The sequence below is a fragment of the Cyprinus carpio genome, unplaced genomic scaffold, assembly GCF_018340385.1.
Source record: "Cyprinus carpio isolate SPL01 unplaced genomic scaffold, ASM1834038v1 S000006578, whole genome shotgun sequence".
Lineage (NCBI taxonomy): Eukaryota > Metazoa > Chordata > Actinopteri > Cypriniformes > Cyprinidae > Cyprinus > Cyprinus carpio.
The window spans coordinates 163,670-178,916 of NW_024879233.1; the positions used below are offsets into that span (position 1 = coordinate 163,670).

The 15,247-nt window shown below is 39.1% G+C and overlaps 1 protein-coding gene across 1 annotated transcript in view; it reads left to right on the forward strand.

The window, feature by feature from the left end:
* The window catches only part of LOC109052501 (neuronal tyrosine-phosphorylated phosphoinositide-3-kinase adapter 2-like), a 95,895-nt gene extending 81,148 nt beyond the window's left edge, over window positions 1–14,747 (forward strand). Inside the window, 2 exon segments of the mRNA XM_042754662.1 lie at window positions 14,199–14,311; window positions 14,397–14,747. Coding sequence (XP_042610596.1) covers window positions 14,199–14,311; window positions 14,397–14,627 — 344 coding nt within the window. The 3' untranslated portion in view covers window positions 14,628–14,747.
* Window positions 14,748–15,247: the final 500 nt, after the last annotated feature.

Below are 15,247 nucleotides of genomic sequence, written 5' to 3' on the forward strand. Positions count from 1 at the left end.
AGCCATATTAAAAACCCCACTCAATGTATTGAAACATGTAGCTCTCATCTTGAAGTGTAAATTCTGCAGATTACATCATTGTCAGTATTGTACTGTCAGCATTTTTTTAAAAACATTTTCATAATTTGGTAATATACAGTATTTACATACATACTATTCAGGTGCATGTGTAATACCTTGCGAAAACTTGAGGCTACAGCAGGCCTTTCTCGTCATCGTCTTGGTCCTGATACACGCAACCACAGTTTAACCACTACCTCGCCCCTCACCAGCCCCGCAACCATAGAATTTCCTAGCCATATTATTTTATGAGATTCTAATTTTATCACAATCTTTTTTGTGATAGGCACCAACCCGGAAACCCCAAACCATTGTATTCGTGAAGGATTTAAAAAAAAAAATATCTCCCTTTGGGGACGTTGAGAATTTGTTTCAAGATCCTATTGAAGATCTTTTTTATGCCCAAACATACACATTACCATGAATAAAATTCAAAAAGTGAAAAGTCATATAGGACGCACGTTAAGAGTAAATACTGAATCAACCTTCAGCATTAATTTGGTTCAGATATGCAAGACCTAACTAACATACAATTAAGCGCTACAGATGAGAGAATCGCCGATTTTTTGCTGCTGTCTGTAGAAATTATTGTTAATTCTTAACTTGGATACGGCAATACAGTTATAATAGAACCCAAAATCCTGTCACAAATTAGTTTTTAATTATTTTAAATATCAGTTGAATGATGTTCACAGTCAATTTATCAATTTGATTCAATTTAAGGTGCTGTATACGTTTTTGACTCTAAAAAAGAGTAAGCATCAAAATCCCATAATATGTTTTGCAGATATTTAAGAATCATGCTAAGTTCACAACTTGTTTCTCTGAAAAACCCTGCGACAATTCAGGTATTCCCCTTGAAATGTGTGTTCCAGGTCTGGAATGTTTTGGTTTGGAAACCCACCCACTGCCAATTTACCCAATTTTTTTGCACCCCGGGTTGCCAGTTGGCGTCAAAACCTCCAGTTCAATTCTCATCAAGTGGCTCGTTCCTGTTGATGTCATCAATCTGGCAACCTCATGTGCATCAAGTCCTGAGGAGAAGGGCTGGGTTGAAAAAACGCTCTCTCCAATATTTTGAATATGGACTGCAATACCTAGTCAACCACAATCCTACATACATTAAGTACCTTTAACTCATATTAACCATTGCCTCTTTCAATTGTAGGCTTAGACTTTTTTTTTTTCAATGATTTAAATGAATAGACCAAAGTTAAATATATTGAATTTCTTTTTTATTAACATAGTGTCATTCTTTTTTGGTTTGAACACCGCAACCCCAGCACCCCCCTTTTTTGCAGGGGTACATTCAGGGGGCTTCAGCTTCAATTGATATGAGACACACCTTTGTCCCGTATTTACAAAGGCCAAGGATTTTTGCAGGGTGATATATATATATATATATATATATCGATATATATAATAATATATATATATATAATAATATATTATATATATATAATCATCTTTGTCATATAACTTTGGCATTTAAAAAAAAGTTGAAAAAGTGCTCAATTATTATAAAAAATGGAACAAATAATTACATATAAAAAATGGAACAAATAAGTACATAATCATGTATCCAAATTTAAGCAAATGGATGAAAAATAATTTTAAATTCATCACATTCAAGTTAACAGCTGCAGAACTGTCACAAAGGACTAATAAATACTAATTGTAATAAATAATCAAATTTAAAATAGCACTTAAATGTGTTTCTGTTGCAAGGTTACATAACTAAACTGTTTTCCTCATAGGTTTTTGTTAGAGCTGTGAGTTCCTCACTGAGTATTTGTGTCCTTTTCTTTTTTTCTTTTTTTTTTTTTTCTTTTGCAAAATCACCATCAGTCTTTCTTTCACTTTCTGTTTGTTTGCTTGTATAATCTCCATTAGCTACCTTCATGGTTTAAAAAAAACAAACAATATTCGATTAGCTAGTTCGCTTATGAAAATTTCTAGCATGATTTATGACATTAACTATACTGAATGACATAGCATAGACTTCTTCATTGTTAGTTTTTGTGTATTTCATTTCATTCTGTAATCTACTACTTCTACAGATCTGTGTGTACTAGTGTTAAAGGGATAGTTCACCCAAAAATGAAAATTATGTCATTAATGACTCACCCTCATGTCTTTCCAAACCCGTAAGACTCCGTTCATCTTCGAACACAGTTTAAGATATTTTAGATTTCGTCCCGAGAGCTTTGCTGTCCCCTCCATTGAGAAAATGTACTTTACGGTATACTGTCCACGCCCAGAAAGGTAATAAAAACATCTTCAAAGTAGTCCATGTGACATCAGAGGGTCCGCGTAGAATTTTTTTGAAGCATCGAAAATACCTTTCTTGGTCCAAAAATATCAAACACTAGGACTTGATTCAGCATTGACTTCTCTTCCCGGGTCTGTTATTATGAAGCGCGTTCCCAGCATGCAGTTTATTACAAGATCCGGTTTCGCGAACGAATCCCTCGAGCGTAACCGTGATCTTCTTGAACCAGTTCGCCAAATCGAACGGAATCGTTGAAAACGGTTTCGCGTAACAAATAGCATTAATCCAGAAACTGACCTTAAGCTGTTTCACTTTTTTAACATGGCTGACACTCCCTCTGAGTTCAAATAAAAACAATATCGGAGTAAATTCATTTACTCAAACAGTACACTGACTGAACTGCTGTAAGAGAGAACTGAGATGAACACCGAGCCGAGCCAATAACGACCGAAACATTGACTCGTTCTGTTTACTGGTATCAGGATACGTGCCTTCGTCTTTATGTTGTTTTACATTCAGTAATATTTGAAATTAATTGCTATATAAACGTATATTTAAAAACTTTAATGTAAGGTGGGAGTATCGCGGTTTAATTTCAGAAAAAAAAAAATATCTAGGTACTAATTATATACATTCAGTAGTTTAATTGTTTTTATATACATATTCTGTGTCCGTTTTAAAGAACTTCAAAGTTGCGCTTGGAACCATTTTTGGCATGAAAAAGAGGGAAACTTGTTTCAGCTTGTGCAGCTTGTTACCAGTACCAAGGACGAGTTCTGAGTTGGCCAATCGCCATTACATTTAGTTCGTAATTTCACATTTACTTTTGCACAATAAATTTTACACAATACACAACATTGTTAATCTAAAGGGAATGGGTGTGGGGTGCTTTTTTGTCATTTGCCCATACCCCCCCCCCCCCCACCATCCCCCCTCAATTTGAGCCCGTGCTTAGACTGAAAGTACATTTTCAAATGAAAATGGCAACATGATCATTTATAAGTATTGTTCAATGTGCTGTCATTTTCGTCGCTGGAGGAAACGCGTGGTGTCAAAGGGAAGGGCTTTGGGGGAGGAAAGGGGCGAGGGGGGTTCACCTTTGGACCTTTCAGAAAATGAATAACCAATTTGTTCTTACCTACAGACTGCCCGGCTATGGGAGCATGTGAGGCAGCTGCGATGGCATAACATAGACTTTAAGGGTAGAGAATGCGGCCCCTATCCATTAAGTCTTGGAGGAAGGACAATATTTGACCATTTAAGGCTATAGAGGGGGCCTTGTCGATAGAGCTCTAGCCTGTAATATGGTATTCATGACGCCCTCTGGGAGGTCTACAGACCCCCGTCGAGAGGCCAACATTGAGATCCCACAGCTCGGGTTTCGGGCTGCCATATCGTTCCATTCGCTTGAGAGAGGAGGTCCTAACAGTTGGGGACAGGTCCGAGACCCATGGTTGGCTCCTCCACAGGGGGCTATCATCCAGGACCTTGTGGGCATCCTCCCTGATTCGTCTGATGACCTGAGGAATCAGAGCAATCGGGGTAAAAGCAAAAGGGGAACCTGGGCCAGTCATGGGCCAGAGCATCCTCGATTTTAAAAAAATAGATTGGGCAATGAGAATTGTCTTTGGAGGCGAAGAGGTAAACCTCTGCCTCCCAAAGACATCCCAATCCTTTGAACAGTCTGGGGAGGGAGCCCTCCATTCCTCTGAGGGCAGGTTGGGGGAGCCCCCTTCGAACCGCTTCAGACTGCTGACTTACATTCTCTGTCAATAAAACATGTCCGCTCCTGTGTTCAGAATGCCATGCACATGCACTGCCCCAACGAGAGCGGGGTGGTGCTGGGCCCACTCTAGGACACTTTTCACTAGAGTGAATAGGGGTTTTGAGGAGTATCATCAGAAATACAATATCAAATGTGGGATTCTAAGGTCTAAAAACTTTAGTTTTATCCATCGACCCAAAGATAAACTGCAGTGCTTTACAACTATAGGACAGGCATTATGAAAGAACACCACTGTCATGTTGTCACAGAATGGGGGGGCGGGAAGGCGAGACGAGGGCAATTTGGAGGGTGGTCCCGGGCCCGAGCGGGACTTAGTGACTGGTTTCTTCAACCGACTTCTTAGCAGAGCGTGAGCGCTGTCGGGGCTCAGGCCGCAGCATGAGCTGGTTTTCTGGCAGCGTAGTTTTACCGGGCTGCTGAGTCAGCACTGGGTTGGGCAGTTGACTCGAGGCAGATGAGGCAGTGCTTGGGCAAAAGTGTCACATTGCCTGTAGCATCCACTGGCGTGGACGAAGAGACCAGCCCGGGGGGGAGACAAGCGAATCAGTAAAGATGGTTTATCACGTCATGATCTCCGTCAGATTCAGCCAGGGTGGCATTCTAACACCACCAAGCTGGCCATCGAATGCCGATAGCCTGGACAGTGGCCTTAGTAGCATGCAGGGCCAGATCCGCAGCACTGCGCAGCTCCTTAAATAAGACCGGGTTGTGCCCGCCGTCCAATGGTGCTGAGGAAGCGACGATACGCGGAAAACACCACCATATGGCCACTGGAGGGGACTTTCTCATAGCCCTTCGCGGCGCCATCAACCGCGTGCTCCTCAGGCGCCAGACCAATCCTGGGGTGCGAGGGCGCTATTGACATGCTGTCATCCTGGCAGCTCGTCTTCCGGACCGCCCGAGATGAGACCAGGTCGTTCAGCTGGCAGAAGAATTCTGATCTAGGGGGAAGCGGACCGAGGCAAAAAACTCTGAGGAGAGAGACCCGATGCATGCGGGCCTTGAGCTGGCCCATTGAGCTTGATCTCATCTGGCTCCGGATCCCTACTGCTCAGCTGTTTCTTCCTCACAGGCTCCTGGGAGAGGAGGAAGCGGTAAGGGCCGGTGAGTCACTTTCACGAAAGAAAGTTATCCGCAGAAGTGCAGAGGGACCAGACTCATTATCTACGCCAATTTGGACAGGTCATGTTGATGCATCAGCATGGGACTTCCCCCAGGCATCTGCACGCATGTGCATATTGCCACAGCTGTGGTCGCGGCATTTACCACTAGCGTCAGCGAAACCATGGAAGCTATCGCGGCTCTGCCATGTCGCCATTGGTTCATTTCTATCGAACTCCACAAACCAATGGTCATACAGTTTCAGTGCTTGAAAAAGGCCGCCAGAAATCTGAGGAAAAATTACTTTTCCCCACATGGCGTCTTAGCCTAGCGACTACGGCCTTGTCTGATCTGTAGTCATCGAAGGGAACTAAGTTCTCACACAGAAGTTCACGTTAAAAACACACGAGTTACAAAAACAGTTATTGTTCTGTGAAGGTAATGTCTGTGAAGGTAAACTGCTGGGAAATAAATCGCATGTTTATTTTAAGATCTGTGGGGCAGCAGCAATATTGTGCAAAGTGATTCGCAGCTGGCGCCTCCATGTCCTGCAAAGTCTTTAGCTTCCACTCTCCGCTGCAAGCGATTGGATATCGCCTAACGAAGGCTCATTTATCTATGTTAAATGTTTAATACTGTGAAATGCATGAAGTGTTTTTATGTCTGTTTATTTTAGGCATTTAAGTCATGTTAGTTTGAGAAGGCTAAATTGATTAAATATAACACTCAACTCACTGCCGCTGCCGCTTGGTCGTTCCTTTAAAAATAAAAACTTGATTTTAACAAACATAAAATGTTCCAAACATATTTCTAAATGAACTTAATAAAGAAACAAAAATAAATATGACCGCTTTGCCATTAAAAACCAAAAAACCGAACTATTTCAATAGCTGTGAAATGGGGCAGAAAGAGAGAGAAAAAAAAGACACAGGATCTAGTCAGACTTGGGTCGAGGGAATTCTCATAAAGCTGTTGGACAAGGGCCGGGCCCATCCCTTGTTTTAATTAAAGTTGCCCCCCAGCTTTCGGTGGGCCCCCCCAAACTCCCCACCTTGCATACCCTGCATTAGGCCTTCGCCACTGGTCTTATTTGTTCTTATTTGTTCATAAAAGTTTTATGTTTTAATATAGCTACTTTGTCATTGTAGTATTGCTGATGTTGTGTGTGTGTGTTTTTTACTTTGTCATGTCCTGTATGCTCTTTACAATGTCTTGAGTTTGTTTTGAGGGTGTACTAGAAAATGCTTGCATGCTTGGTTGTTGAAAAAGCGATGATTTTTTACATAATTTACATTATTACAATACCTTTCACAAACATCCTGCCCCATCCAGTGCTCCGAATAGTTCGGGTTTGATGAAGGCCGCCTTCTGAAAAACTAAGCGTGATGTGATTGGTTAGCTGTCCCAGTCGTTGTGATTGTGGAACAGCTTAGATGGTGTTTCAGTACTGCTCTGCCCCTTGCCAAAGCAGCAAGTTCCTCTGTCTGCTCGGTTTAGTTAAGGATGGCGTCAATATTGACATATCAATTTGAGGCGGTTAAGACCAGAGAATATTGAACAACAGGATCACGCATGAGAACCTTTACACCCGGATATGTGCAAGACATATTAGAGTGGTAATGTTATTGTTGTTGTTGTTTTTTTTTTGGCTAAATCAAGTTTTAGATAGGTTGTCAACAACCGCTTAAAAATAACTGCATTTACTATGTACAGATAAGTGCATATGTATTATTTTTATTGTTGTTTAATTTTAACATTACAACATTAATTGCAGTGAAACTGTTATAGACTTGTATTTATTTTATACCATAGTCTAGTGTTTCCCAGGCAGGATATATAGGCAAACTCATTCTCTGCCAGCAGGAGGCGCCTGTTGGAGTGGTATAGATCAAGGTTTCCACAGTAACTGCTGTACACAAAGCAGCGCTCGCTCAAAAATCTGCTTTATCAGACATTACATGCAAGATTAAATGAAAAATTGCCATTTTTCTTTCCTTCAGGAATACAGTGATATAAAAATTCAATTCAATTCAAATTCAAGTTTATTTGTATAGAAACGCTTTTTACGATACAAATCATTGCAAAAAGCAACTTTACAGAAAATTATGTTTCCACAATATTTAGGAGTAGCTTATCGAGTGGTGGACTGTCACTTTATGTGCATACAGGGCCATATGAAAAAACCCACACTCAATGTATGGGAAACAGTGTAGTCTCAATAATTGAAGTGTAAATTCTGCAGATTACATCATTGTCCAGTATTGTACTCCGTACAGCCATTTATTTTTAAAAAACATTTTCATAATTTATAATATACATACTTTACATACATAATTATTCAGGTGCATGGTGTAATAACTTGCGAAAACAGTGAGGGCTACAGCAGCATTTCTTACCGTCATCGTCTTTATCTGATACACACTCAACCAAGCATTTTAACCACTACCTCGCCCCTCCCAGCCCCCCAACCATTAGAATTTCGTAGGCCATAATTATTTTAATGATATTCTAATTTATCACAATCTTTTTTGTGATATCACACAAAACCGGAGGAAAAACAAACATTGTAGTTCTCTGAAGAGGGGATTTAAAAAAAAAAAACAAATATCTCCCTTTAGGGGTGGACTTTTGAGATTTGTTTCAAGATCTTATTTGAAGATCTTTTTATGCCCAAACATACACATTACACAGTGAATAAAATTCAAAAAGTAGAAAAAAAAAAAAGCATAATTGGACCCCTTTAAGAGTAATGCACTGAGATCAACCACCAAGCATTAATTTTGTTTCAAGAATAGGAAAGATCTTTCCTAACGTAAAGATCAAATTTCAAGCGCTACAGATGATGAGAATCGATATTTGTTGCTGCTGTCTGTAGAGAATATTTTGTTGAATTCTTAACTTGGATGCGGCAGATACAGGTTATAATATAATCCAAATCATGGCAACAAATTAGTTTTAATTAGTTTAATCAGTTGAAATGACTTTTGCACAGTCAATTTGATTCAATTTAAAAAGGTGCTGTATTGTACGTTTTTGACTCTACTAAAAGCATAAAAATACCATAATATGTTTGCAGATATTTAAGAATCATGCTTAAGTTAACATACTTGTTTATCTGAAAAACCATGCTACAGTCAGTTTCAGGTATTCTCCCTTGAAAATGTGTGTTCCAGGCTGGAATGTTTGTGGTTTGGCAGGCAAACCCACCCTGCCAATTTACCCTAATTGTATTTTCCGCACCCGGGTTCTCCAGTTTGGGCATAAAAGAAACTCCATTCATTCCTTCATCAAGTGTGCTCGTTCCTGTTGGGCATATCCTATCAATCTGGCAAACTGCATGTGCATCAGAGGTCTGAGGAGAAGGGGCTGGGTGGGAAAACAGCTCTCTCAATATTTTGAATATGGACTGCAATACCTAGTTCAACCACAATCCTACATACAGTACCTTTAACTCATATTTAACCATTGCCTCTCTTGTCAATTGTAGGCTTAGACTTTTTTTTTCAATGAATTTAAATGAATATACAAATTAATAAAATGGAATATTATTTATTTTTTATTACATATTGTTCATTCTACTTTTGTTTTTTTAACACAACTTATTGGCACCCCCTTTTTTGCAGGGGGTACATTCCAGGAGTGCTTCAGCTTCAAATTGATATGAGACACAATTTGTCAGTATTTTACAAAGGCCAAAAGTTTTGCAAGATTGGATAATATATATATATATATATATATATATATATATATATATATATAATCATATTTGTCATATACAATTTGGCATTAAAAAAGTTTAAAAAGTGCTCAATTATTTATAAAAATGGAACAAATAATTACATAATAAAAAAATGGAACAAATAATTACATAATAATGTAGTCCAAATTTAAGCAAATGGATGAAAAATAATTTAAATTCATCACATTCAAGGTAACAGCTGCAGAACTGTCAAAAAAAGGACTAATAAATAATAATTGTAAATAAAATAATCAAATTTAAAATAGCAATATAAATGTGTTCTGTTGCAAGTTTACATACTAGAACATGTTTTCTCATGGTTTTATTGTTGAGCTGTGAGTTCCTCACTGATTATTTGTGTCCTTTCTTTTTTCTTTTTTTTTTTTTCTTTGAAGAAATCACCATCAGCTTTTTACTTTCACTTTCTTGTTTTGTTGCTTGTATAATATCCATTAGGTACCTTCATGGTTTAAACAGAAAATAATTCCGATTATCTAGTGCTCTTATGAAAATTTCTAGCATGATTTATGAAAATTTAACTATACTGAATGACATAGCATAGACTTCTTCATTGTTAGTTTTTGTGTATTTCATTTCATTCTGTAATCTACTACTTCTACAGATCTGTATTGTACTTGCTAGTGGGGTGGTCGCGTCCGGTGTAAACAAGAAAATTATGTCATTAATGACTCACCCTCATGTCTTTCCAAACCCAGTAAGACCTCCGTTCATCTTGAACACAGTATAAGATATTTTAGATTTAGTCCGAGAGCTTTCTGTCCCTCCATTGAGAATGTATATGCGGTATACTGTCCGCGTCCAGAAAGGTAATAAAAACATCTTCAAAGTAGTCCATGTGACATCAGAGGTCCGTTAAATTTTTTGAAGCATCGAAAATACATTTTGGTCCAAAAAATATCAAAAAACTATGACTTTATTCAGCATTGACTTCTCTCGGGTCTGTTATGAGCGTTCCACAGCACTGCAGTTTAGTGACATCGGTTGGCGAAGCGAATCCTTTCGATGTAACGGATCTTCTTGAACCAGTTCACCAAATCTAACTTCAGATCGTTTGAAAGCGGTTCAGCGTCAACCATCGCCGGAATCCAGAAATGACTTAAGCTGGTAACTTTTTTTAACATGGCTGACACTCCCTCTGAGTTCAAATAAAGTAATATCCTGGAGTAATTCATTTTACTCAAACAGTACACCCCGACTGAACTGCTGTGAAGAGAGAACTGAAAAGAAGATGAACACCGGGCGAGCCAGATAACGGAGCGAAACGATGACTTCGTTCTACATAGTGCTGAGTATCGAGGATGCTTGCCTTCAGTCTTTATATTGTTTCTACATTAATTTGAATATTGTAGAAATTATTGCTATATAAAAGTATATTTAAAAACTTTAATGTAGGGTGGGATTAATCGCGTTTAATTTCAGAAAAAAAAAAAAAATATCTATGTACTAATTAATATACAGTTCATTAGTTAATTTTTATATACACTATTCTGTTTGTCTTCTTTTTAAAGAGGCTTCCAAAGTTGGCAGCTTGAACCATTTTGCATGAAAAATGATGGAAACTTGTTTCAGCTTGTGGCAGCTTGTTACAGTTACCGAGTTCCTGATTGGCCAGATGTGTATTTATTTAGTTAAAGTGAATTAACATTTAATTTTGCACAATAAATTTTACACAATACACAACATTGTTAATCTAAAGGGAATGGTTGGTGGGGTGCTTTTTGTCATTTTGCCATACCCCCCCACACCCACCCACATCCCCCTCAATTTGAGCCCTGCTTATACTGAAAGTTACATTTTCAAAGTGAAAATGGCAGCATGATCATTTTTATAAAGTATGTGTGTTCATATGTGCTTCATTTTAAGCTGGAGGAAACAGCTGTGGTGTAATGAGGGATGAGCACTTGGTGAAAGAGAAACTAGATGTAGACAGTAGATGGGGAACCGGTTATTGCTGCTCCATGATATTTTTTAGCCAAGGCAGTATTTATGACAAAAAAACTGCACAGATGCAGACATTATACAAAATCTATCAATAAATACACACACCTTGAAGCTCCTGATAGCACACGTACATCATGTATACATATATTTGATATCTGCATTTACTTGCAAGACATATTTTTAGAGTGTTTGCTCATCTGCAATATGTCTATAGGACATTTCCTATCAGATGTCAAACAGATGTTTAGAAAATGTCTTTAAAATGTTTATGATTTAGTATAAAACTGACATCTTAGAGACATCTATCAGATGTTTGTACACAGCAGATGCTTTCCAGATTAAGCGATCTTTAACAGACATCTTACCAGACGTTAGGTGTTCTGTCACAGGCTCCCTCATTACCTGTACCTTTTCTCGCTCATTTGACTAGTACTTACACCAGTGCTGGCCCGAAGTTAAATTAACGTCTGAAAAGTCTCCACATTTTATACAGTTCTATGGGGAGTGCTAGAAACCAAAAGTGAATAGCATCCTCGGTTAATGCTATAATAATGGCATTTCATTGCAGATTTGGCAAACATCCAGTGCTTATCGGGACTACAGTAAAGCCCACATGAACATTTGGTACTTTTCATGCTGGCCAAAAGAGGGGGATTCCTTGCAGAGTCTCCCTCAGAGGAGGTTAAAGACCAATCAGGATGCAGGTCATGGCAGCCCCATTGTGAATATGTGAACTCGTACACTCAGTGGAATGAAAAACCTGTGAGCAGTGCTACCTGCCCAGACACGTATGTATTCTCTTTCTGTCACACACACAACTAATTAAGCTTTAACGGGAAGCTCTCCCCCGGCTGGTGTTTTACACTTTAAGGAAATAAAGAATACATACACACATAACTAATTTCTAGAATCTGATTTGTTTAATTTAGTTTTGTTGATGTTGCGGGTTTTCCCATGTGGCTTTAAGATTTTACCGGGTTTACTCATGAAGTAAATATCTGTTGTGGAACTTTAATTGTGCACAATTCCATAGGCCTATTGAAGGCTTGCCCCCTGGGCTGAATCTGAATGTTTTCTAATGCAAGACGGGGATTGGCTCAATTTCTGGTTTTTACTGAGGTAAAGGTATCATATGCCATGCTGTGGTGGAAAACAGTGGTTACCTATTTATGAACCCACTCATCAATTGTGTTGTAAGCAAGGAAAGGCATCCCGCACATTTAAACAATGCTTGCTGGCAGTACACAAAAGGTCTTTGTGAAACCTTCACTGTTATGGATAAAAAAGGGAAAGGCATTTTTAAGACTGCACGCAAACTTTACATTACAAAACTACAGCAACCTAAAAAAAAACAAAATACTTTTTAGTCATTAAAGGTACAGATCACTGAAAATGTAAAAATTTTTGGGAAAAACTCTGGACCCCACGACTTTCTTGAATGGACTCAAAAAACTGAGATAGTTTTGAAAAATCTTCTTTGGGGTGCCACAGAAAGAGAGAAAAAAAAGTGCATACATGTTTGGAACGACATAAGAGTGAGTAAATGATAGTCTGTTTGGTCTTACGAATGTTAGAACATAAAAATCTTCTGGTTCTAACAGACCAATTTAAGTTAATGTAACCTTTTTAAATTTTATTTATATTTTTTAAAGAAACAATGCACTTTATTTAGATTAACATAAAACATATTGTGCAGCCCATATGTAAAATCTTCTGGGGGTGTGACACACCTATCACAACTGATTGATGCACTGATAACCATGGACAGTCCAAAGAACACTAAACTACTTAATTGATGAATCCTTGAGTATCATAGGGACACCTAGTGACCAATTTCCAGTACGCAAAAATCAAAATTTGAAACACATCAGTGTGAATAGCCACCTATAGTTTTCAACATGAGATTAAATCACTGAAGTATCTGTAATTTTTCCCTCTTCAGTTGAAATCAAAGGAAAAGTCACCAGTTCTGAGTACAAATGGAGCACAAGGAGGAGCCATCACAGCAAAGAATTCAAGCGGGAAAAAAGATGCAGCAGCAATCGAAAGTCATTGCATCGGTATTGACAGCAAAGACAAGAGAACAAATGGCATTGAAGCCTTATCTGACATGACAGCAAAGACTGTGGATATAGTAATGTTGAGCCATTAGCCAGGAAGGGACAGCAAGGACAGGGGATATAGCTACCCAGAGCTGCCTCCCGACAACAGAGCAAGATAGAGGAAGTAGCACTGAGGCACTGCCTCAACAGCGAGATAACAAAGACAGGGGCTGCAATGTGCAGAACCTTTGCCAGGCATGACAGTAGGAACCGAGGTTGTGTTGGTCCAGAGCACTTGCCCAGACAAGACGAGAAGTAGAGACCTGCTAAGAAATGGTCAGACAGCAGATGTGACAGCCCGAGAGAATGTTTGAGCAGGGATAGAGCCAACTTCTTCCCAGACATGAAAATAAAGATCTGGAGCAGACGGGCTTGAACCGCCAGCGGGATAAAGATGGCGGCAAGCATGTCATAGAATCCAGTAAGGACAAGGGAGAAAAGCAACAACAGTTCAGACAGCGGGAGGGGGGGAGCAAGGAAAGGATCAACAAATGCTTAGTAGTGTCATTAGCAAATGGGACTGCAAAGATAGGGGGAGTTACACCGTAAATGGAGACTTTGGCTCCCTATTATATGATGCCAGGAAAGATAGAGGTTTATTGATAGCACAGAATCCCCCAAAGCACAGGACAAAGATGCAAGGCCTGGATCTTTTGCCATGGCATCTGCCACTTGGTCTGGACCATCCTCCATGAGTCCAAATATAATGTTGGGGAATTCAGAGCTCTGGTAAGAACATAGTGGATTTTACAGCCCAGCTAAAAAGATGAGCACAGCTAGTTAATATCATGTATCTTGAATGCTGGCCCCTGAGAAAGGATGCTAATTTGGTGAAGTTGCTGATGACAGGTCTTCAAGCCTTGTCTTCAGCTTTTATCTTAGCCTGACTAGCTAAAGAAAGTGCAGAAAATCCCAGGGAAATAGACCAGCCCAATCCGAACTGGTAGCTAGCTTTGGCTGGTATGTGATGTTTTTTTTTTTTTTTTTTTTTTTTTTTTCAGCAAAGTAAAAAGACAACACTGGTTGATCAGCTTCACCATGATTTGCTAGACCAGCAATAACCAGCAAAAATTTGCCTGATCTATTCTGGAAGAGCACAGAAATTCATGCCTGGGGCTGGTCTTTTCATGTGGAAAGATATAACTGCAATAACTGATGTTTCTTGTTCATCTGTAGGAACGTTCCTTGCAGAACTAAAGATGGTTCCAAAGGGCAGGATGTCTTCTTCCACAACAGTAGCACCATCTCCAAAAGGCACACCTCAGAGACAGCTAGCTGATGTCCAACAGGTACTGTCTTTATCACTGTACTTATTTGTGCAGCTGTAAAATTACATAGAGTTGACAACCTATGTTCTCTATATGTGTCCAATAGATGCCCCCTATGCCATGGTTGTATAGTGACAGCACCATGGTGGAGATGATAGAGAGGAAACAACGCCTCTGCCGGGAGATAAGGTCTCGACAACGTCTTCCTGACCGTAGCCCATGCAAGAAAGAAAGCCTGCCTACAATGCCCAGCTGGAAAAAAACTAACGGGGCAAAGAAGCACAGCCCACCTCCCTACCCTACTCAGACTACAGTCTTCTGGGACACAGCCATTTGACTTCGTGGTCTTGTGAGCATATTAGGGTCATGCTCTGTCTTTCATTATCAGGCAGGTTTGAACCCACCAAAAGAGTGGTGTTATCGTAGCAATATGTCAGAGCTTGCAGTTTATGAGGTTTTTCGTATATTGTTGATATCTAATATTTTATATGCAATGTGATTCTTCTAATGAGTTAGCATCAATAGATATTTTCCACAAATTAAATGTCACATTATCCTTGCAAAGATTATGTACAGTGTTGCTACCATTCTTTTCTTGCTTTTTATTTTTCATTTTTTTATTTTCGCAATGCACAGTCGTTACCTTTTCATCAAGCTTTGACTTGCCTTTCTATTTTGAGAACTATGGAAATGAGTTTCTGTGGTATTTTTACCACACTGAATAGAATCTATTTTAACACTGGACGTTATGGTGATTGGATTAAGGTGAGCTGGCTTCTAGCTGCCTTTCCACACATGATTAGATCATTTATTTGAATATCTTAAGAAATAAAACAGGATAAAGCATTTATCAAAAATCCTTCAGAAAGGGTTCAATTGTTTTTTAACCACATTCTCATTTTGCTCTGCCTTTAATTTCTTTAGTGAGTGGTAGGTTCCAGAGGAGTATGGCTCTGA